General features: G+C 44.3%; 1 protein-coding gene across 8 annotated transcripts in view; it reads right to left on the bottom strand.

Moving 5' to 3' along the window:
• Positions 1–24,833, bottom strand: part of Sp100 (SP100 nuclear antigen) — an 80,133-nt gene that overhangs the window by 17,189 nt on the left and 38,111 nt on the right. For 3 of the 8 annotated variants that reach the window (XM_042679072.1, XM_042679070.1, XM_042679078.1), the window contains 8 exons: positions 24,502–24,546; positions 19,577–19,624; positions 18,466–18,570; positions 17,577–17,719; positions 15,665–15,703; positions 13,005–13,046; positions 7,482–7,580; positions 5,486–5,603 (listed from right to left, as the gene is read on the bottom strand). In XM_042679072.1, the coding sequence (XP_042535006.1) occupies positions 7,524–7,580; positions 13,005–13,046; positions 15,665–15,703; positions 17,577–17,719; positions 18,466–18,570; positions 19,577–19,624; positions 24,502–24,546 (479 nt within the window). In that variant the 3' untranslated portion in view covers positions 5,486–5,603; positions 7,482–7,523. Of the gene's footprint in view, positions 1–5,485; positions 5,604–7,481; positions 7,581–13,004; positions 13,047–15,664; positions 15,704–17,576; positions 17,720–18,465; positions 18,571–19,576; positions 19,625–24,501; positions 24,547–24,833 lie in introns of those variants that run through there. The other 5 variants (XM_042679076.1, XM_042679077.1, XM_042679073.1 and 2 more) reach the window with 3 other exon arrangements.

Here is a 24,833-nt window from a genome sequence, read left to right on the forward strand (position 1 = left end):
AAGGGCGTATTTGTTGTTGGAAAAGACAGCAAGATTTGGTGTCAGAGAGAAACCACACGGAGAATGGAACCAGGTGGCTTGTGTGGGTGGGCGGGGTTGGGACAGACTGGGGGGATGAATGGGGGGACGGGTGGGGGAGAACAGTGGGAGGGGTGACATTGATCAAGACACATTGTACTCATAAACTGACACGTTGGATTAAAATTTCTTTGTAGAACTACTACTGAACGATAATGAAAAAAGAATAAAAGAAACCATATACTTATTCATACTAATGTCTTCTATTTCAGTATCAATTTCCACTTCAACTAACCTATCATTTGTAGATAGCTTAAAAGTTAAGAGAATTTTGATTGCTTGATACATAATATTGTCACTGGAGATTTGGAAAGACTGAAAAATAATCCCAAGATAGTCTTTAAAAAAAAAAAAACCCATGATTAGAGTCAGTGGTTGTACATGGGAGCTTTAGTCATAAACATGTGCACAGTGATGAGGGAAATCCCTGCATGGCTCTCTCCCTCCTTCCTCCCCCTTCCTAAACCAGTCTCCACAAGCATTTGGTTTTCACCCATGGAAATAAAGAATTTGATCATGTCTACTCTCGTTCACCTTCCTACACCCCAGGAAGATCATGTTTCACCTCCCGAATATTCATTTCTGTTAAAGTGCACACACACACACCACTACCACCACCACCACCACCAGAACTGGCTTGTTGGTTAAAATGAGGTCTTGCTAGCTTTTGACCTTACCTAGATTTGAACTGTGATCTTCTTGATCTTCACTTCCCAAGTAGGTGGGGTTATAGGTGTAAGCTACTGTGTTCAATTTTATGAACAAAATTACTTTGTCAATATATAATAATAGGTATAATAGATATAGATAAATCCCAATGGGGCTGGGAAGGTGGCTCAGTGGTAGAGTGTTTGCCTTGCATGCATGAGGCCTTGGGCTCAATTCCTTGGCACCACATAAGCCAAAAAAGCCAGAAGTGGTGCTGTGTCTCAAGTAGTAGAGAGCTAGCCTTGAGCTGAAGAGCTGAGGGACAGTGCCCAGGCCCAGAGTTAAGGCCCATGACCAAAAAATAAAAAAGCATTAGAAACATCTAAAGGCCCAGAGTTCAGGCCCATGACTGACAATAAATAAATAAATAAATAAATAACAATGTCAACGTGTACTTTTCTACAAAAGATTCAGTTATTTGGTTGATATGTTTGTTTTTTTCAGCCATGGGGCTTAAGTGCTGTCCCTGTGCACTTCAGCTCAAGGCAAGTGCTCTACTACTTGAGCCACAGTGCCACTTCCAGTTTTCTAGTGGTTTATTGAAGAGTTCACAGAGTTTCCTGCCCAGGCTGGCTTTGAATCACGATCCTCAGATCTCAGCCTCCTGAGTAGCTAGGATTACAGGCGTGAGTCACCAGTGCCTGGCTTTGCTGTGTGTGTGTGTGTGTGTGTGTGTGTGTTTTTAAGTAAAAAATGTTTTGTTTTGTTTTGTTTTTTAGGGACTTCTCACCATCTGTGTTTAAGAAGGGTATAATGGTGTCAACACTAGAAGTCTGTTTGTTACATATGGAAACTATCCAAACAGGCTGGCAGGAGAAGCACAGTGGGGTTGGGCAGGCAGGGAGGAGAGCAAAGGGTCAGGATCTGTACCCTCATCTTCCCAAACTGTCCCAACACTGCCAAGAAGTAGAAGCAGAGGAGATGGGCTTTGGATACATTTGCTCAGAGTGAGAGAAAGCAATGTTCATCCAAAGAAGGGAGCTGTCTTGACACTGTGTAGCTGTGGCAAGTTGAGGAGAAGATGATTTCCGATTAGCCTGGCAGCTGATTTCCTCTGTATCAGTTGCTCCAGCCTCATGAATGACAGGACAAATCATCACTTTGGTTTTTTTCTGAATGTCACTGAGTACATGTAGCAAGGAACTTTGTAAAGAAAGGAATGTCATTTTAACTTTACAACAATTATGAGATGGAGGCGATGAATTATGGATAGCTTTCTTTCATGCATGAAGAAAGCAAAACACGTCGATGTTTAACATGCCCCCTCCTTCCTTTTACTACACCCCCCCACTCTCTCTTGGTGCTGGTTTTGGGGCTTTAACTCAGGGCCTGGGCCTTTCCCTGAGCTTTTTCACTCAAGGCTAGTGCTCTACCATTTGAGCCACAGTTCCATTTCCAGCTTTTTTGATAGCTAATTGGTGATAGGAGTCTCATGGACTTTTCTGCCTGGGCTGGCTTGTAACCACAATCCTCAAATCTCAGCCTCTTCAGTAGCTAGGATTAGGGGTGAGCCACCAGCGCCCAGCCCAATGTTCTCTTTTTATTCCTTAATATAAAAGGTTCGTGCCTCTCTGAGCACCCTTCCACGTCCTGATCATGCTCATGTGTAGGGGCATGAACTCCTTGTGAAGGCCAGACTTCTACAACCCTCCTCACCAGGCCATTCCTCTGACTTCTAGAAGGCTCTCCAAACCTTGCACGACTCTCTTCATTTCACTTGATTTAATCTCATCAGATTGGTCAGTTCTCACTACTATGCACAACTAACACCTGTTGTGTAATCGCTTTCTCTGAAATTCCTGCTGTGAACAGGTCTCAGGTGGCTTTGTAAAATGGAAGTCAGAGGTGAGCTGATGGCTTGTTTCTGCCTTACCGGGCTGCATTGTCCACCGCTCGCGTTTCCTCACAGGCTGAGACTTAAGTGATGGACGATGTCCCAGGGGTTGTACAAAACCTTCTTCCAACACAGTTGTCCTGAGTATCTCAAGTAGGATGCCTGCTGAAAGTGCTTCCCAACTGTTTATTGGCTCCGACACAGCAGAAGGTTGGCTCCTGGCTGTGGGAGGTCTTTGCTGCACACAGCTCTTTCAAGATTCTGGCTGGCTGAGGTGCCGCCATCATCCATGCTGCCTCTACTGTCTTCGTGCGTGAAACTGAGGCAGCGGTTGGACAAACAAGCAAGCACAAGAGGGAAGATAAAGGAGGAAAAGGAGCAAGGAATGAAAGAGAGGCTGGGCGCCAGTGGCTCACGCCTGTGATCCTAGCTACTCAGGAGGCTGAGACCTGAGGAACATGGTTCAAAGCCAGCCTGGGCAGCAAAGTCTGTAAGAGTCTTATTCCCATTATGGCACCAGAAAACTGGAAGTGGCTCTGTAGCTTCAGTGGCAGAGCACTGGCTTTGAGCTGAAAAGCTGAGGGACAGCCCCCAGGCTTAGAGTTCAAGCCCCACAACAGACAAAAATAAGGAGGAAGCAGTGTGAGACAAATCATCTTTTCTATGAAAGTAGTCTGCTTCCTTGCTGTTAATCTTGAGAGGATTTTCTGAATGGTCCCTGCTTTTGGTCAGGTGGTTTGGCTCTGCAGAGACAGACAGAGGGACTCTAATCTTAAGGTAGTCCTTGAGTCTCAGAAAAGCCTGGAGCTCCTGACAACCACAGTATGAGTCAGGCGATCTCCAAGGAAACTGGCATCGCTGGAAAGAACCTAAGATAAGCAGAACAAAGACCTCTTGCATTTCAAAACCAAAGCAAGAACAGCCAGATGGCACCAATAAAATGCTATGTCTACACTATCAAGTGTCAACCAATCATGTGTAGGCCTAAATGAAATTCCCAAGCTTGCTCACAGTGTATTATGAAAGCTGTGAAAAAACAAGAGGTCTTGGCCTTCCTGTGTCACCAGCTGCGACTGTGCGCGCAGAGGTTCAGGCCGGGCTTGCAATAAACGACTCTTTTGCTTTTGCATCATTCCGGTCTCCGGTGGTCTTTGGGGGCCCCTCTCTGGGCACTTCAGCTCTTGTTTATTACATGTTAATTACATACATCCTTTTCCTGAGCATCTTAATTAAGACATCTTGTTAGAAGCTCCTTGGATTTTAGTTGCATCCTGTTCTTTGCAGATTGCAAACCTGAGGTCAGCCAATGGGAGTAGAGGGCGGGGCCTGCGGGCTAGCTGCTCTGTGTGCTTGCTTGCCAGGGTTTTGGAGGAAGTAAAGTTTGCCTTGCAGAGTACCTTTCCTGTCGGTGTCTTTATTCTTACCTGGCACTGGGAGCTATTCCTAACAGCCAGGTTAAGCAGAGACATCCAATGTGAGTGAGGTGTTCTTGGTCTTTGGGACTAGTGACAGGAGCAGCATTAAAGTCACATGAATTCAACAGACAGACGAAGATAATATTGTGAAGTTCTGAGGGGTGTGTGTGTGTGTGTGTGTGTGTGTGTACATGCATGTCTGTCCTAGGAGCTTGAACTCATGGCCTGGGGCCTCTCCCTAAGCTTTGTTGCACTTTTTTTTTTTTGGTGACAAGTGAGATATAAGAATCTTACAGGGGCTGGGAAGGTGGCTCAGTGGTAGAGCGCTTGCCTTGCATGCATGAGGCCCTGGGTTTGATTCCTCAGCACTACATAAGCAGAAAAAGCTGGAAGTGGTGCTGTGGCTCAAGTGGTAGAGTGTTAGCCTTGAGCTGAAGAGCTGAGGGACAGCGCCCAGGCCCAGAGTTCAGGCCCCACGACTGGAAAAAAAAAAAAGAATCTTATAGACTTTCCTGCCTGAGCTGGCTTTGAACTGCAATTCTCAGATCTCAGCGTCTTGAGTAGAAAGGATTACACAGGTAAGCCATTAGGGCCTGACCCAAAGTAGGTTCTAGTTTCATCATGAGATTTTTTTTCTGGTTTACTCCAATATTACACAGAAACTAACCTGGGAATACCAAATACCAAAGACTTGTGTTGTTGTACTTCATTAGAAGAGATGATTTTGCCTGGTGCAAGTGTTTCACCCCTGTAATCGTAGCTATTCAGGAGGCTGAGATCTGAGGATTGTGGTTCAAAGTCCATGAAACTTTTGTCTCTAATTAACTACTAAAAAAAATTAAAAAGCCAGAAGTGGAACTAGCCTTGAGCAAAAAAGCACACACACACACACACACACACACACACACACACACACACAATACTTATGAGTTGTGGAATAGATAAAAGAAGTTAGGTCATGTGTGACAAGGGGAAGAGAAAACAGGGCTCAAGAATAGTACACCCTTTAAATAAACCAAGGGACATAATGTAACTTTTATAGAAAGATTGGTTATTACCAATTATAAATTATTCAATGAGAGGTTGATTAGACAATTTTACATTTTATTTAGAAAAATAAATGGGTAGGCAGGGCAGTGAAAAAAGTGGAAAAAAATATGATATTATGTTTGCAGAACAGTGAGTATTGGATTGTTTTTTTCCTCCTAACTGCTAGAGGTCCCCAGGGGAAAAAGGAAATGAGTTATGTTAACAAATGAGTGAGCTGAAACTGATGATTGCTCTAGCTTGTCTCCTGGATTTCAAAAATGACTTTTAGGCCTGGGAAGGTGGCTCAGTGGTAGAGTGCTTGCCTCACACTCATGAGACCCTGCGTTCAATTCCTCAGCACCACATAAGCAGAAAAAAAGCCGGAAGTGGTGCTGTGGCTCAAGTGGTAGAGCGCTAGCCTTGAGCTGAAGAGCTGACGGACAGCGCCCAGGCCCAGAGTTCAGGCCCCACGACCGAAAAAAAAAAATGGTTTTGAAATCCTTCTCAAGATGAGCCTTTACTGTATGTCCCAGCTTGCCCTGGAAAAGCAAGTTAAAAATATTATCAACTATTGTTCAATTAACCTAGAAGCTCCATGTTTCAGATAATCCAGAGCCTTTCTTAGACTGTAACAAAGGGTAAGTGAGAGTTAGTTCAGGCATGGAGAATTTCTGTTCCCTGATGTTTATTTTTCTTTATGGGACAGAGAAGCAAAAATAGCTCTGCAGTTCAATATCCTTTATCTGAAATACTTAGGATCCCCGTGTTTTGGATTTCAGATTATGGGACATTTTCATATGCAGAACGAGAAACCTTGGAGATGGGATCAAAACATCAGCACGAATCCAATTATGTTGATGTACATCTTCCACAAACAGCCTGAAGGCAATCTTATGCATAATGCATAATATTTTATGCATGAAACAAAGCCCACATGTGGATCATGTTGGTGCTCCAAAAGGTTTCAAATTTTAGAGCATTTTGGGTTTTGGATTTTCAGATTAGGGAAACAATTCAATCTTTATATTGCAGTCTAATTCTTGATGATAAATTTATCAGTTTAGTGGGATTTTGTTGCTGCTGTTCTCATTCTCTTACTGTACAGTCCAATGTGGCCTGAATTTTCTATCTTCCTGCCCTTGCTTTCTGCCCAAGTGCCAAGATTATGGGTATATACCACCACAATCAGCTCAATATGATTAAAAAACTCTCATTACTTGATTTTTAAACAAAACACACACATATAATTTGTAAAAGTATGGTAGAATAGAAATATTAAAGGCAAATTTTTAGCATCTTTCATTTTTCTTTACTCTCATCCATCAGGAATCTTTGCTAGCTTTTTGATATACCACTAGGGAATCAATAGATAAGAAATTCAAGATTGCTGGGCACTGGTGGCTCACACCTGTAATCTTAGCTGCTCAGGAGGCTGAGATCTAAGGATCATGGTGAGAAGACAACCTGGGCAGGAAAATCCTTGAGACTTTTTTTAAAGCCTCTTTTCCTAGGGAATGTTTTTATTATCCATTAGCTATACAAGGAGTTGCCATTCACCACGGCAGCTTATGAATACGGTGCATCTTGATCAATGCCACCCCCCAACATTCTCCCCAGCCTTCCCAGCCCACCCTTCCCCCTTCATTTTAGGTTATTTCATTTTTCACTATCTACAAAGCAGTTTGTGTACAATGCCTCTTGAGCTGTGACATCCCTTCAACATCTCCACCCCTCTTCGACCCACCCCTTCCCTTCCATTTCTCAATTCTGTATATATACAGTGAATTCCCGAGCATTCTCCCTGCTTCCCTTCATTCCTCTAACCTCTACCCTTGGCCCTGCCCTCCCATCTTGCAAGTTCCCATATCCGGTTGCTTATTTCATTGGGCTTTGACTTGTCTTTGTAAAAATAATTACACTATTTGCACTCTCCATAGACACATCTCCAATTAGCCACAAAAAGCTGGAAGGGGGAGTGTGGCTCGAGGGCAGAGTGCTAGCATTGAGCAAAACAACAACCAAAAAGCTCAGGGAATAGCATCCAGGCCCTGAGTTCAAGCTCCGGGACACACACATACCTCTCTCTCTCTCTCTCTCTCTCTCTCTCTCACACACACACACACACACACACACACACTATCTTCCTTTACAAAAGAGAAGCATTTTACGATGCACTTGCATTTCCTGTGGCAGTGAGTGCATCACAGCCTCTGTGGGTGAGACTCAACTGTCCAGAAGTGTGTGAATTCTGGGGTCATAGAGTCTTGCTGTTTGCAATGATACCTGGTATTCTCCACATGCACCTTAGGGCATGTGTAGACTTGCACACAGAAAGGCAGTTGTTACCTTGTGTATAAGAAGGTGAAATACGTGGTGACATAGCTTGAGGACAAAGAAACGGAGAGAGAACCACTTACTTGGAGAGATGCTTTGTGGTTCTGGAAGGCGCAGTGCAGGTCTCACAGTGACCATCTTTCCCCCTTGCTGGGGTGCTTCACAACCACTTGTTTTGTCAGCTAGAAGTGGAAATGACATAGATATTACCGAGACCAATGAGACCCTAGAATTCTTGAATATGTGACCTGTGCAGGTAATAAGGTCATGCCTACAAGTCTTTCTCCTCAAAATAATAAGGAACAACACTGAGGGAAATTGTTAGAAGACATTGTTGTTACAACAAAGTTCAAAGAATAACAATTTTATGTGAGACCAGAAACTTTTTTTCTTTCTGAAAGCAATGATTTGGATACAGAACAGCAACACCAATGATGAAAAATGACAGGCTACAGATCCAAAAGACTTGGGTAATAGAGACCACTCTGGTCATGAAAGAGCTATCGTGCTAAAGACGCTAAAATGAGCTAAGGATGTAAAACAGAGCCCCAAAGCCCCCCTTCAAAGTGGAAAGTGAGAAGAAATAGGCAGATTGTTAGGAGGAAAAAAACACAAGTGAGTGGAGCGTCATGGAAAGAAGTGTAGTTTGTAGAAGGAAGATGTGGAATAACGGCTCCTGTCACCTCCCTACCCATCAGAGTCCCATCACCTGCATGCGCATTAGTTCTAGGATTATCCCACGGAATGTAAATGGCTCCTTCTGGCCCATGATGCAGTTGGGTATTTGCCTAGGTGCAGAGCCACCATCCATTGCATAAAATGCTTCCTCACCCTCACACCAATTGTTCTCTTCCTGCTCAGATGGTTACACAAGAGGACTCAAGGGCCTCTCTTGGAAGTTCGTTCCACACACATGCACAGCCCTCCTACCCAGATTTTTAGAGGACAGAGGTCCATGTAATACTCCTACGTAAGTTAGCACCAAAAAGATGATAATTACTCTTTTTCCACCAGCCCAAAAGAAGGTAGAAGAAACATTACCGTTATTCACCCATGGACTTCTTCCTTAAGGCATTCTCACTGTGGCCTACAAATTCTGTTTTTAACACGTTTGAGTCACTCCATAATAGTTGCAGGCAAATACTGTCAGGTTTAACTTCACTAAATGAGATGAAATCTGGATAACCCTTTTTTTTAGATCTAGTTTTACCAGCTTATTTTTTGGGCCCAGAAAAATAAGAGTAGAGCTTTGGTCTTTACCTCTGGTTGTCGGTCTGATCACATTTTCTGTACAGTAGAGATGGCGCCTCTACACCTCACAGGCCAAGCTGGCTCAGTCACAGACAGCCCCACGTCTGGACAGCCAAAGAGCCCTAACCCTCTGTGGCACCCATTTGGATATTTGTACTCCGAGTCCTTCCACCCCAGAGGCATTGTCATGGATAGAGAGCCCACAGGTGAAATGCTCCTCTACAGGCCAGTGCTTCAACTAATGAGAGGCTTGTGTCCAAGATTATAGGCTGCAGTGATCCTTCAGTTAATTCCATCATAGTAAATTCCATCATAGTAAATTAACCTCATATGAGTCGATTTAACTATAGACAACCAGATATGACACTGTGTTCCTGAGTCAGATTTTCCCAGCTGAGTAATACATTTACCAAGTTTCCTATACTTTATCCTTTATGTTGTTGCTGGGCTAGCATTCTGTGTCAGAATCACCGTTTCCCTCAAGATACTCAGAATTCTGAGTCTCCACCCCTTGTCAGGGTTGGGTGTGGGGTGTCAGTATGTTGTAAGCATTCACTGATTGCTCCAATGCACAGTCATCTGATGACACCTCTGTGTCTAAAGCAGGGGACTCTGTACCAGCAGCATCAGCATCAGCATGAGGCTTGATAGAAATATACATCCTTTGGCTCCACCCCTTTTTTGCTGACTCAAGGGCCCAGGGTGGGGGCCAACCAGCCACAGCCTACCAAGCCCTCCAGATGGATCTCATGGGCACTACAGATTAGAGGTAAAAATTGTCCTAAATGTTTGTTTCAAAGAAATAAAATGGAACTACCAAAGTTTGTTTCAGCATTTGTTTATGCCAAGGTATTTTTTTTTTTGCTGTATAATGACTGTGTGAGCTGTCTTGGATACAGAGCCTTTTTTTCTGCATTCTTCTTGTAATCGCAAAGGTTTGACTTGGCAACAATGGTTTCAATTAGTGTCCTGAAGTCCTATATTTATTTAAAAACTTGAGAGAATATGATTGTTTAATTACTGTTTTAAGTTTTGCCTTTGCAGGTGTTCTGTAGCAATTACAGGTGGGGCCACAGAGGGACAGATGACTCTTACAAGTTTGTTAGATGACTCTTAATAAGCTCCAGGTATGCCTAAAAACTATTTCTATTGATTTCCTTGCTACTTCAACTGGAGTGAAGGGGGCTTTTGACACACTCATGATCTGAAGACAGTGGTTCAAAGCCAGCCCAGGCAGAAGTATTCCTTTGAAATTCTCATCTCTGATTAACTGGCAGAATGCTGGAAGTGGAGTTGCACTGTGGTTCAAAATGGTAGAGCACTAGCCTTGAGCAGGAGAACTCTGGGACAGCATCTAGGCCCCGGAGTTCAGGGGAAATACCAATGGCGGCATTATCCTAGCATGAAGGAGACATTCCTGGGACAAAATGCTTGTCCTAGCTACAAAGGAGCATGCAGACAGTTCAAGGACACTGCTCAGATCGGAGGAGATTCTGGAGTCAATTATGCTTGGTTCTTCAAAATTAATCAGAACCAGGAGGACATAAGAAAATACTTCATAAGCATGCCTATCTAATGCCCATGTCTGTTTGATTTGTAACTGGGCAGAAGCTTACACCCTTGTCAATCATCTGTTATACTTGATGGTAAAAATCTAGGGTTGTCAAATGGGGGACATTTTGAAGTTGACAAAAATCCAAGCTCCCAGTATCTGTTCAAAGCCCTAACTGAATTTTGGGTTGGAACAAGCCACATAAATTCATCTGTTCAGGAAAAGAAATTTGTTCCCTATAAGGCATGGACCTGAGATCATGTTCCTATTTAGAGCTTTCTGGAAACCATCACAGGTAACTGTTAGACATTGTGAGAGTCACCAAAGATCAGGTTCCCCAGGTAGCCAGGAAAATGCTTTTGCAAACCAGAACCCTAAAAAGGCTACACTACCATAGCCAAGGAAAAATCTGTGCAGTTGTTAAAAGTTAAATATTGTGTGTAGTTTCCAGTTTGTAGTTAAAAAAAAAAGATATTGCTCCTAATGACATCTGATCTTGGCAACCCCTGGGTAAAATAAGCTAGAGGCTTTAGGGCTGTGGTTAGGCAAGACCAGTGCCCCTACCTCAGTTTGAAGAAGTTATAGAAGATGGATCTTCGCCCATCACCCACCCCACTTAAGATCAAGGGATCAAAGTGATTTTTGGGAAAAATGAGGCAGGATAGATAAGAATAGGCATGAGAAAAAGTGGTATGGTTGCAGGCTCAAGCCTTCTATGTCTGCCTAGGAAATCCTAGCTTTATTGGAGGAAATCCGGTTAACAAAAATTGCCCCGCTGATACATTGCCCCAGGCTACTGCCTAAAAGCTGCCTTGAAAAGCAGTGGGGCCCCAGTCTGCCAAGCCTATGTAGTCAGAAAGAACAACCAAGAGAATACTGGGAGATTTCACTGAAGGCAGGCTCTTGCACTAGGTTAAGTTAATTTGCAGGTAACTCAGCAGGAGGTGTATAAACAGACTTGGAGAGGCTTCTGCAGCCCAGCTGCAGCCTATTCCTTCCAACCTGAAGATTCCGTTTGGGTTAAAAGTTCGTCAAGGACAGCCATCAGCCATCTGGAAGGGCCTCTGCCTTGTCATCCTAACCACCCCCATGGTGGTCAAAGTAGATGGGATACCTGCCTGGCTCCATTATACCAGGCTGATTCCTGGTAGAAGGCCGTTTTGGATCTGCTGAAACTAAGACTTTTGTTGTGTGGCACTCTTTCTGTGTTATATAAATTTGTAAACCTTACAAATTTCAAAGTCTCCTGACTATACCGGTACTAGTCATATAGAGCCAACAGCCAACAGAGGGAACAGCCCAGGCAAAAACTAAAGGGTAGCTCTGGACAGCCTCGGAATAAACATGTTGTTTTCCAGGAAAGCTTCCTTTGTAGACTTTGATTAAAGTAACTTGGTTAGGCTCTTGGTCATTAGGGCCCAATACAGCTCTCTCACTAGGAAATCAATGATTTGATTTCATGCTCATAAAACCAGTAGGGAATGAAACAATGATACTAAATCTGAGTAACGCCATCCTGGCATCTTGATAGAAGTTGATAGAAGATGGGGACTTTCGGAGAAGTCTAGAGGTGAAAGAGACCATTCTTTGGATTGCAAATATGTCATAAGTTGTTAGGTTCCAGGAAGCTCATGCTCCCTCTAGATAACTGGGGTCCTGATGGCCCCTGAGACTTCCCCAGGATAGTCAGTTCTGCCTGTGTATGACACTTACCAGGAATAAGGTATCTTCATCTAGCTTGCTTTGTTTTATGTGTAACATTTTTCTTAGATTTAAGTATCCTCATGCAGTTTTCTCTAGCTATGTATAACACTTTTGTTAAGTCTGTTAAGGCTTGGTCTCCACCCCAGCATGTGGTTTTTGTCTTTGAAAGCTATGTGCTACCTCTGTTCTGGGCTGTAGGTCTTTGAGAGACAGGAGTCCACCTGCAGCCCCTGGCTTTCTAATAAAGACTCCCAATTTGACCTCTCCAACTGTGGCTGTCTCTGTTTCTCACAGCACAACACAAGGTAACTCCTGCAGTTGTGTAAAAGGCTGACCCTGACTAAAACATCACTGCTATGAAAGAGATCAAGGTTTGATTTTGCTTAGAGAAGGAAATCATCATTTTTGGAGGAGCCCAAAGCAAGCAACCATTTAACAAGCAGGAATGGACGGGCCGAGGGATCTGAATCCCTTGTGCTTTATCATGTATCAGTCATGTGGTTTGCTAAGCAGTTATAGTTTCTGTCCTAAACAGCTCGATCCCCACATGACTCCCTTGAGACCTGTCACAGAGGTTCCAAGAAGAGCCCACCTGCTCTGCATGCATTTCCCACAAGACCAAGGACAGATCTGCATCTGAACTCACCAACCTATTCCTTTGGGCTGATGCTCAAGACCATATTGAGGTTGGCCTGTAACTGGGAGCGGATTTAAAGGAGTTCCCTTTCTAGTCCACTGACCACTTTAAAAGGTCTTTCTCCTCTCAAACATGCTCTTCCCCTCCTCTGCAGCCAGCCCTGCCCATTCCTGCTTCAACCTCTATCTCCAAAGATGCCAGTGGTCTAAATCTCTACCTTGCCTCACCCACCTTTGAAGGAGATGAGGGCAGGGAAAGAGTTTTAGGGAAACACAGGAAAGTCACTTCCAGCAGAGACATCCAAGCCCAGGTCCACACACTCTGTCTTCCCTGCTCAACACATGCAACAAAGCTCTCCAACTGAGAATGAGCCCACACCAGGGAGAAGCAGCCATAGCATAGGCAAGACACGTGGGAAAGGCCTGAGATGTGCTGGGGGTACAGGCTGGATTCAGTACTTACATAAGAATCAATTAATGCTTGGTTATGAGACCATGCATTCTGCTGAAAGAGAGAAATGTTGATTGATAATGTGATGTTTCATTAGCCGCACATTTGAACAGACCTTTGGGCTTTTTTGTTTGGTCTGTTTGTTGGGTGATTTGTTGATTGGCGATAGGATTTCACTATAGGCCAGACTATAGCTATAGCTATAGCTCAGTGGCCCAAATTTTGGGATTACAGGTATGTGCTACCACACGTGGCTTTGCAGAGACTTTATTCCAAAGTCAAGCTACAGCCTTCCCTTTACTTAGTTTCATATCTACTTTTCTAAGCCTATTTATGTCACTAAAGAATACAACCACAGGGGCTGAGAAGGTGGCTCACTGGTTAAAGCGCTTGCCTTGCATGCCTGAGGCCCTGGGTTCGATTCCTCAGCACCACATAACCAAAACAAAAAAAGCCGGAAGTGGCGCTGTGGCTCAAGTGGTAGAGCGCTAGCCTTGAGCCGAAGAGCTGAGGGACAGCGCCCAGGCCCAGAGTTCAGGCCCCACGACCGGACCCAAAAAAAAAAGAATACAAACACATTAAATTATGTATTGGTGGCAGTTTGACCCAATATAAGTTCCAGTTTCTGTTTCCAGGTACATTGTAGGGAATCCTTCTTAGCGAAGTAGAGAAAATTTGGCTCTCCTCTCCAAGATGAGCTGGAAAAATTCCACCTGTCCTTGTACTGGGGTGAGGGGTCTTTAAATTAGGAAATAATCTCCTAACTTGGAGGAACTATAATGGGGAATCAGACTAAGGACTCACCCCAAAGCTCCCCAGTGACCATGGGAGTCTTGGGGACTAGCATTGACTAGGGTCCCAGGAACACAGACCTGAAGATGAAGTGTGCCCAGGCCCTCAGGCCTGAACCTCCTCTTTCTACAGATAAGCATCTTTCTCCTTTCTCCAGAAGTCCAAGAGCTTGCATTGACCTTGAATACCTGCGGAGTGACCTGGCCTTGGGCAATCTGGAGACTGCCTCTAGTCCTTACCTCCAGCCGTGAGCACAGAGGTCAGAGAAAACCCACCCACTGTGGACCAAGACATAACAGCCAGAGATAAGACCACAACCCCAGCCTGCTCTGCATGGCTGAGAATCTCCTGGCCCACTGTATCTATTATTCTCAGGGAAGACAGCAGGACACAAGCCCTGAGGTCTTTGTCCGGCCTCCACTCTAGGGTCCTAGCTCGATACAATTGGTACTTATGTATGGCTCATTAGCTGTTTACTGCGTGGAAAAGTGCACGAACAGATGTATACAGCTGCCACTCAGAAGAGAGTCCACGGCAGCCATAAGTGACCATCTTCGATAGTTATATCTTGCGATCCTGGAACATTCTAGCTATCACTAGCAGGTCTACCAAGAAATGGAGAAGCAGGGAAGCTGGCAATAATAGCATCTCCATTTGCAGAGACTGACACAAGCGTCCGAAGCCAAAGGGTTGGGCAGGGAGCCAGGGTAGAGGCCCTGTGAGAGTAGAATCTCACAGAAAACAGGGACATCATGAGAGATAACCAATGTCATCAATGCATCCAGACTGAGTTAGCCCTGGCTCTCCTGAAGCCACACAGACATATTTGATCCTAATAAAGTGATCAAATAATGTCTCTTTCTGAACTCAGTCTTGGAATCACCATGATGAAGTCAGGGGAACAGCCCCAGCCTGGTAAGGACTGTGACCTCCTGGGGTGGCAGAGATGCCCAGGGTCACCTCTGCCAGAGGCCAGGGAAACGGAAGTTCTACATCCTGGCTTCCCTAGCTTCTCTCACATGTCCAGCTTTAGGGAGGTCACTGAAGGCATAAGTGGTCTTCCCACCACCCCTGAAGTGCATGCAGGGTGGAAGGCACTGGCTCATGAACAGCATGAGAATGGAATTCACCTTCCTGGGTGGTAGTGAGATTCCCCACAATCCTATGCTTAGGCCAAAAGGACCTCTCCACAAAGGAAAGGGTTTTGCTGGTTCATGCCTGTCATCCTAGCTACTCAGGAGGCTGACGTCTGAGGATCGTGTGGTTCAAAGCCAACCGGGGCAGGAAAGTCCTTGAGACTCTTATCTCCAATGAACCACCAGGAAACGGGAAATGGTGCCAAGGCTCAAAATGGTAGAGCACTTGCCTTGAGCAAAAGAGCTCAGGGGCAGTATTCAGGCTCTGAGTTCAAGCCCTACAACTAGGAAAAACAAAACACCTGGGATTTTGTATATCAGCAGCTATAGTAGTCTACTTTGCATCCTTATTGCAAAGTGCCCAAGGTTGGGTAACTTTTCTTAAAAATAAAAGGGGTTTATTTACTGTTCTGGAAGTTGGCTTTCTTTCTAGCAGAGTCTGAGTGACATATTCCTTCAAGCATTTTTCTCTGTGTCCTAGAGTAGTTTCAAAGTTTCGGGCCTTACATTAAGCTCTTTAATCCATTTTGAGTTGATTTCTAGGGCAAGAGATAGTGATCTACTTTCAGTCTTCTATATATGGATATTATTTTTCCAAAACCTTTTGTGGAAGAGATTGTCTTTTCTCCAGCATGTTTTTTTGGTACCTTTGCTGTTCACTTAGAAACCTCAAAGCTGTGGGGAGTAGAAGGAAACAGGCCGATGGAGGAGAAGACATGCGCAGAGCTGTTGGGAGATGATTACCTTTTTCCTTGTTCTTGGTGGGTCTGGTAGAATTCCTTTCTGAAAAACAGAAGAGATTGATGATACAATTGACAAGGGAGCCACACGACGGATTCTCAGTTTGGCTTCACAATGGGTATTTCTGCCTGCCTTTCCAATATGTCTACCTGCCTATTCTACTGCCAACATACACACGATGTGTCTTCATGGAAATTATTTGCCACATTTCCTCCCTCCCCAGTTATTAAAGGAAGGCTATAGATGCGTTCTCCAGACCTCAGAACCTCTACAACGAGCCCCAAAAAGATCAAGCGTCATTACTCACAACTTCTTGACACTTGGAGATTTTCAGGCTCTCTTTCTCTCTGTGTAGGCTGCCTATACTGCATTTTTCCTTGTCCAAGTGTTTCTCATTGAAAACCCAGCTCAGCCTAAATTGTTCTTTAACATGTCCCCATCGACAGAGCCAGAGATGACCTTCCTCCCGCGGAGCAGCTGCATGCGTTCCTGCCTGTACCTCTTCCCACAGCAGCCACACCTGACTGGCCCCATTGTGAAGTGCAGCCTTCACCCTGGCTTGTACGCCACTCCTTCCTGGCTTCAGATGCAGCTCAGGGAATATTTGCCAAGCACAGGCTTTCATTTTGTGACGTGTCGCAGAGAAAGGTCAACTGGGTTGGGTTATAGAATGAGTTCCTTTGCCTAAAGCAGAAGAAATAGGCTCCTTGTCAACAGAGACCATGGCCCTGCTTTTTCCCCATCAGGAGGTTGATATGAAGCTCGAGGGGATGATATTTTTAAAGTTCAATTTATTTCTATTCTCTTTCAAGGCTAAACTTGATGTGACTTGCCCAAAGCAATTTTGTTAAAATATTCCATAACCTAGGCACTCTGCTCATGGATATAGCCTAAAAAGTGACATATTCAGGTATGTTGCTTTCGTGTGCTACTTTTAATTCCAGCCCTGAAAGTTTCAAGGCTCCTTCCAATTGAAGTTGCTCCTATATGACCAAATTTCACAGCAAATTAATGATACAGTCAAGGTTATGGTTTACTGTACTGCCTTCAAAAGAACGTGAGAATTAAGTGAAGCCCAGTGCCTGTAATCCTAGCTATTCAGGAGGCTGAGATCTGAGGATTGCAGTTCAAAGGCAGGAAAGTCAATGAGACTCTTACCTCCAATTAACCCCCAGATAACTGGAAGTGGAGCTGTGGCTCAAAGTGGTAGAGCACTAGCCTTGAGCAAAAGAGCTCAGAGACAGCACCCAGGCTCTGAGTGCAAGCTCCATGACTAGCAAAAAAAATGTTTTTAAAGAGGGAGAATATTAAGCTTAATGCAAACCAGCAAAGGTAATGCCTGAAGAGCATGTTAAAATAACACATATGCTGTACACTGTTGGCTCATGCCTACAATCTTGGCTACTCAGGGAGGCTGAGCTCTGAGGATTGGAGTTCGAAGCCAGCCCAGGCAGGAAAAGTCTTTGAGACTTTTATCTCCAATTAACCATGAAACGCTGGAAGTAGAGCTGTGGTAGAGTGCTAGCCTTGAACAAAAGAGCTCAGGAACAGCTCCCAGACCTGGAATTCAAGCCCCAATATCAATACAAAAAGAAAAGTTATTTTTGTTTGTTTTTGTTGGTTGCAGGGCTTGAACTCTGGTCCTGGGCGTTGTCACTCAGATCTTCAGCTCAAGGCGAGCGCTCTACCTCTTCAGCACCACTTGTGGTTTTCTCACGGCCTTTCCTGCCCCAACTGGCTTTGAACCTTGATCCTCAGATCTCAGCCTCTTGAGTAGCTAGGATTACAGCCACTGGTGCCCGGCAATAACATTATTTTGATGAGGGTTTTCTAGACACAGGAATTCTGCCAGAGCTTGAGGCGAGTGGATCATGATGGCCATATCCTTGCTGGAAGCTGCCTGTCCGTGCAATACCTTTATCAGTTCTTTCAGAGGCCACCCATGGCAACGCACGCTCAGCCTCCAGTTCTTGGATGCTGCAAATTTCCCTTTGATTTCGAACTCCCTGGGGGTGAACCATCGTCCGTCTTCACTCTGTATACTCCTCACTGAGACACCTGCAAGAACCATGGCAGTCAGGGCTCGCGCGTGCGCTGTGGAAACGCTGCTCCTGGCCTCTCCACTCTGCCTGTGGGGCTCTCAGGGGGATTGGAAGAACTGTTTTCCCTCTCTCAGTCCTCAGAGGTCTCATACCCACCCTGAAAGGCAAGGACAGAGAGGGCCCCGGCCCTTCCTGCCGTGAAGAGGAGAACCATGATCGCCACAATATGCACGAAAGCATGCCACTGTATTAAAGGAGTTGTATTCTTTCTCTTCCTTTCTCTGCACTCCCGCCGGGAGTCAGCCTGCGTGAGAGGGCGGCAGATGAAGGCACACTCTCTCCCCTGCTTTCCAGGCTCTTGTTAACTCAAGGTGAACAGGTGGCCGCTGCCACAATGCCCACATCTGCCAGGTCTTGTACAATATCTGCAGTGTGGCTAATACCTGCTTTCCTTCAGGGATCCCACCCTCGATTTGAGGGCATGAGCTAGGTCAAAGGTGACTATGTAACTGACTCCCTGGAGAGACCAGTGTATTGCTGGGGAAATGGAGTCCCGTGTGACTCCACTGGGAAAGCAATCTCAAAAGCTGGCTCCCGCTTTCTCCTGGACTTGACCCCATGTGCCTCAACTCATGTCCGGGCTTCTAGAGCTCCTGCTGTGTCAGAAAGCCTGAAGGAGGGCTGGCAAATGCCCAAACAGTGCCTAACCCCCTGAGCATGAGCATACTTCGCAGTCAGAGCACAGAGCATCATGCAACTCACTCTGTTTAAATTTCTTCATATGAAGAATTCCCTTAGCATCACCACAGGTCACAGCAAGTTCAGGAGAGAAAAAGTCCACATTTTCTTCTCTGGGAATTCTTGGGCCTGCATGGAAATAGCTGTTGTTTTTCTTTCCATCGTATCCTAAGAGATGGTTCACTGTGTTTCCCTAGCTTGAGAACCTCCTCATATACTCAAGATCTATTGGAATTCCTCCCCACCCCCATGAACAAGTTACATTTCAAAGTCTTTAAGATTCTGGGAGAGAAAGGTCCCCTCTGATCCCTATGCAGAACAGAATGTGAGCTCCCAGCTCATTGGCCACAACTACCTTGTGCACAGTGACTTCCTCCTGATGTTTTAAAGGGAGATGTCCAGTTGTATTATGGCTTTGAAGTTACCTAGGAAGTAGCTCTCCAGTTTTCATCCAGTCCCTCTATTTGAAACATGGGTGGGGTACAGGGCAGGATGGCCATGGACCCCTATCCAGCTGCTGTCTGTCTGTGCTCTTGCCTGTACTGCTTGTACTTGCTGTACTGCTTCACCTAAGCTTTCTTGGGCGGGGGGGCTCTAGAAGAAACGATATTGCTTAGGGGCCAGGTACACCACTTGGGGGTGGGATGGGGGATGCAAGTGCACTGAAGTGGACACTGAAGGCCTTACACCAACTTCTGCAGCGGCAGCCTCAGCAGCTCCCGACTTGCCTTCCGGTTAAGGTGAGGTGGAACCAGCAAAGACATGGTTTAGGAGGTAGAATGTGAGTGTTTTGTATTACTACCTACGCTCCCTTTTTCTATAGTACCATCTGCGGCTCTCTATCTACATGGTCGAAAGATGGGTCCACTAATTATGGCATAGGTCTCGAGTTATTTTTTCTTTTCTCATCCCAGTGGAGGAAGGCACAGGCCTAGGAGCCTTTCCCAGATGGACTGGCTACTCAGTGGGGTGGGAGTTACCACCAAACAGTCACACTGAAATTGGCCAATGCTGATGCAGGGCCTCTTGTTCGTTACTGGCTCCATAAACCTATCAAGGAGATAGGTTTTGCCACCAGCACACGGAGTGTAGAATGAAATGTTTACTTATTAAAAGTCTATGAATTGCTTTTTACCTCTTTTTCTGCTTTTTCTCTGACATTTAGCATTGGTTTCTTTTCTTCCTGAGAAAGTTTAAAAAAAATGTAAGTACATTTTTACTTATAACATTTTGTGGCAGACAGTGTTTTATAAAAACATGACTTAAAAGTTCTCATTTATACCAGGCACCAGTGGCTCATGATTGTAATCCTACCTACCTAGGACACTGAGATCTGAGGATAGCAGTTTAAAGCCAGCCTGGGCAGAAAAGTCTGTGAGACTCTTATCTCCAAGTAAGCAGCAAAAAGTCAGAAGTGGTGGTATGGCTCAAGTGGTAGAGGACTAGCCTTGAACATAAAAAGCTCAGACAGCCCTGAGTTCAAAACCTAGGATGAGCACACACACATACATCTCCCCCATACAACCCCTCACATAAAGTTATCATTTAGATGTAATTTTTCAGAGCCTGTTTAGTATTTACAGAAAAATATGAAATGCCTGGATCAGAAGCCAGGAGCTGTTTTCTGAAAAGGGTCAGAGAGTAAATATTTAAGTTTCTGACCCATAACCTCTCTCATGACGCCTCAGCCCTGAAGCTGTTTCACAGACTGCATGTGAAACGAAAGCTGCGGCTCTATGTGTGCTAATACCTTATTTACAAACAGTTGGCAACCTGAATTTGTCCTGTGGGGTGCAAAGTTTGCTGACTCCTGGTCTAGACACAGACTCATCATAACATAGACTCAGCCCATATCAGTTCCTCTAAATTATTGCAGACACATTTGAAATATTATTTTCTTTGTTTTCCAAGCAATAGGGTGAGAGTAGTGTTAGTAATGAAGATGAACACGTGTGGAGTGCTTATTCTGTGCCAGGAATTATCCTCTATTAATTTACTTTGTCCTTTGAATGAATACCAAATAATACTAACAGATTCATTTTACAGTTAGGGATGTTGATGCTCAGTCGCACACAAGGTAAATAAAAGTACTGGAGTACCACCAAAACCATAACATATTGATGATTTCCTTTGGAAAGAGAAAGACAGAAAGCAATATAAGAGCCAGGCACCAGTGGCTCATACCTATAATCCTAGCTACTCAGGAGGCTGAGATCTGAGGATCACAGTTCAAAGCCAGCCCAGGCAGGAAAATCTGTGAGACTCTTATCTCCAATTAACCACCAGAAAACTGGAAGTGGCGCTGTGACTCAAGCAGTAGAGCGCTCGCCTTGAGCTGAAGAGCTGAGGGACAGCGCCCAGGCCCAGAGTTCAAGCCCCACAACCGTCAAAAAAAAAAAAAAAAAAAAAAAAAAGTGCAATATAAGACCTTAAGACAGCTCTCTTGGTGGCTTGTTAATCAGATGGATGCCACAAACCTAAACTTTGTTTTTAAACTGAACTTGTTTTTAAACTGAAAAATGCCCAAGACTTCCAAAACTAACCCAATGAAGGTTACTCAATAGGAATTTGTGGAACGTAAGGCCCCAAGTCAAAGAGTTGTAGAGTTAACTAGAGCCATGAGAATGGATTTAAAAACTAGGCACCAGTGGTTCATTCCTGTAATCAGCTGTGGGACTCTTCGGGAATCTTCCCCCGTCACTCACAATGCTGAGTGACAGCTTGACTCAGGACACGAAATATGATTCCCACGGCTTGGTGGAGACCTGGAGTTGGGAGCTGGACCAAGTGATTTTGAGAGAAAATCCAGTCGATAAAATAGTAGCGGGAGGGTGGACCTTTTTCTCTATACTCGTGGGAAATGTTATATGAATATATGCGTATTATAATATATGTAATATTCATAGTATAAAATAGATAATTATACACGTATGGGGAAAGAAGAGAAAGAGATTTTTTGTTTGTTTGTTTGTTTTTTGGGTCCGGTCGTGGTCCTGAACTCTGGGCCTGGGCGCTGTCCCTCAGCTCTTCAGCTCAAGGCTAGCGCTCTACTACTTGGGCCACAGCGCCACTTCCGGCTCTTTTTTCTGCTTATGTGGTGCTGAGGAATGGAACCCAGGGCCTCATGCATGCAAGGCAAACGCTCTACCACTGAGCCACCTTCCCAGCCCCGAGAAAGAGATTGTTTTAGACTAATTTGTTAGGGATTGGCTGGTTGAATGGAGAGCAAGGTCGCTTTGGGGTACTTTGACTCATTTTGCCTTCATAGCAGCTTTCTTCTTGGTTGAAAGAAAAGCTTAGCACAGTTCTAGAATCATCTGCAAGTTGCACAGGAAGAAGTATCTGTGTGGAGGGTCTGACCAAATAGAGATGTAAATGTCTCAAGATGGACATCAGGATGAGGCGCTGTTCCCGCCCTTCCAGCCATGGGAGACCCCAGAGGCTGAGCGGCTCACCAGGGGTGTGGAGGAAGGCAGCTGTCCATGGTCCTTACCACATGGGGGAGGGAGAGGGGGCTCAGAGAATGAGAAGCTGTGTAGGAAGCTAGGGTGCACCTTGGAGAGCAGCCAGCCTAACTCAAGTTATTTCCCTTTACTTTGAGTAAAGAATTAATAGGCAAGAGCCACAGGTGCCCATCTGGATGCATTTTTTTCAATAACAGTGCACTGCACAAGACAATCAGGAAGGAGCTTTGTTACAAAATGTAGCATGAAAATGTAGATGTTTACTGAATATATATATATGTATATATATATATATATATATATATACACATATATTTCATGGTGTTGTTAAAATTTTAGTTTGTTTCTTGTTTTACCTTTTAACCAACCTTCTATCTTTGGTATTTGGATATTCTGAATGAACTAACTCCTCTCTTTCCTGCCACTCTTTACTCCTGAGAAAATAGAAAATATAGAAAAACAGATCTTGCACTGAAATAACACATTGCTTTTCAAAAGGTCATTTTAGTGTAACTTTTCAAGAGCCTAATATATAATGAAAAAACATTTAGCCTATAGTCTTGCAATGACCAATTCTTTGATAATTAACTTGAGTTCATCCTAGATTCAATTTTTTTACCCTGCATTAATTCAAGTTCATTTACTCCCACAGTAATAGAAGAAAATAACTTAAGGCAGAGTTTTATTTATATCCTAAGCAACACTGTGAGAATAATAATGTCTTAAATGCTTACTATATGCTAGACATTAATACAAACCTGTTATGGTTTGGATTTTTTGTTATTACTGAGGTTTGAAATCAGGACCTTGTACGTATTCCTTGGTTCTCTACCACTTGCGCTACATCTCCAACCCTTGGTTTGTATTTTAAATATATCTCTCAAAGGTTCATGGATTGGCAGCTTGGTTGTATGCTTATGACATCGTTGAGAGGTAGTGGAAACTTCAGGGGGTAGGACTCAGTACAAGGAAGTGATGTCACTGTGGGTGTGGCTTTTTCTGCTTATATAGTACTGAGGAATTGAACCCAGGGCCTCATGCGTGCAAGGCAAGCACTCTACCACTGAGCCACCTTCCCAGCCCCGTGGGTGTGGCTTTGAGGCAGATATTGGGACATTAACCTGTCTCTGTCTCTCTCCCCTTGTTCAGCCACAAACATTTTAAGCAAACATAGATTCTTTCTGTACCTCTTCTTATCTTTCATCAAAACCTGTTAAAGCTGAACAGATTAAAGACATATAAGTAGTCTACTTTTTTTCTTTTTGATCCCAGACAGGTGAACTTGGTAACTGACACTTTCACTCATTGGCTAGCAGTCTACCAGCTGAGCCATGCCTACAATCCCACATCTGCTTCCTCCTATCTGAGCTCCCCTTACTGGGGCACTTAGAGATTAAGGCACACTAAACATATAAAGCTCTTTTATTTATTTATCTTTTTGGAGGCCTTGGGGCTTGAACTCAGGGCCTGGGCACTGTCCCTGAGCTTCTTTTTTGCTCAAGGCTAATACTCTACAACTTGAACCACAGTGCCACTTCTGGCTTTTTCTGTGTATGTGGTAGTAAGGAATTGAACCCAGGGCTTTGTGCATGCTAGGCAAGCACTCTACCACTGAGTCACATTCCCAGCCCCATGTTAAGCTCCTTAGCTTTCTCTCACAAGAGCACAGGAGTGATACTGGAAGAAATGTGATTTTTCTGCCCAGGTGCCTTCAATGCTCATTGTATTCTTCCCATAGAGATTGAGCAAGTGAAATGGCTTCACTCTCAAAATAATCTGCATCTAATCACTCGGCTGGATGAGGTGACCCAGCAGGAGTGTAGACCACTCAGAAGCTGGGAGAAGAGGGGCAAAGTGTTCAGCAGACAGTTTAAGTTCCTGTATGAGGGAAACTTCCACTCAGGGATTCTAAAGGGATATCTCTAAAGACCTCACTAATGAATGTGGGCCATTCATCTACCATGTTGGAGAGACACCAAGTTCCTATCATGAGAGAGTCATTCCAACTCCTTACTACCTCCTTCCCAGACCCAATTTAGCCAAAGGCTATAGGCACTGAGTAGGGTTAGACAGAAAATGCAAGCCAGGTATTGGTGGCTACACCTGTAATCTTAGCTACTCAGGATGCTGAGATCTGAGTAGCTAAGCCCAGACAGAAAAGTCTATAAGAATCTTATCTCCAATTAACCAGCAAAAAAAACAGATGTGGAGCTGTGGCTCTTGAGTGAAAAAGTCAAAATGGAAGTGACAGACCCTGAGCTCAAGCCCTAGTACCATCACACATACACATAGGAGAAAATCAAAGAAAGAAGAAAGAAAGAACGAGAAAGGGAAACAGATATTTGAGAGAACCAGGTGTGCACATGAAAAGAAGAAACAAGGTGTCAGCTATTTTAGCAAAGCAGCCAATGCTGAAAGTCTCTACAGAAACCAACCAACCTCAGCGAGTTTGGTTTCAGCCTGTAGTTTGGGATCTCCTTGTAACAAGATAGAGAGCTGTGGAGGCTCACAGGAGATTTAGAGACTGAAGGCAAAGTGGGATCTGAAGGGAAAGCAGGATAGAAGTCAGCTCAAAATACTGAATTGTGTTTCTTACCTTGCTGGGCCTGCTTTACTTGGCATCTTTGCTTTCTCACTTTCTCTTCAAACAGAAAAAAAAAAATTAGAAATGTAAAGCAAGATTTACAAACTTTATATGTTAGTAGCTTCCTGGTATTTTATTTCTTAAGTTCCATGCCACAGCACCTGGTGGCACTAAATCTCCAGCTGGTGACACCCTATTTGGTGATGATCACATAGAAGAAAATCACAGATCTCTACATTTATACAAAACAATTATGTGGACTATATACTTACATATTTACATGAATTTTTTATAAGGCAGAAGCTGACAGCAAAGAAGGGGCAGTGAAGGAAACTGAGTAATAA

The sequence above is a fragment of the Dipodomys spectabilis genome, unplaced genomic scaffold (assembly GCF_019054845.1).
Source record: "Dipodomys spectabilis isolate Male_0828 unplaced genomic scaffold, ASM1905484v1 ptg000051l, whole genome shotgun sequence".
NCBI lineage: Eukaryota > Metazoa > Chordata > Mammalia > Rodentia > Heteromyidae > Dipodomys > Dipodomys spectabilis.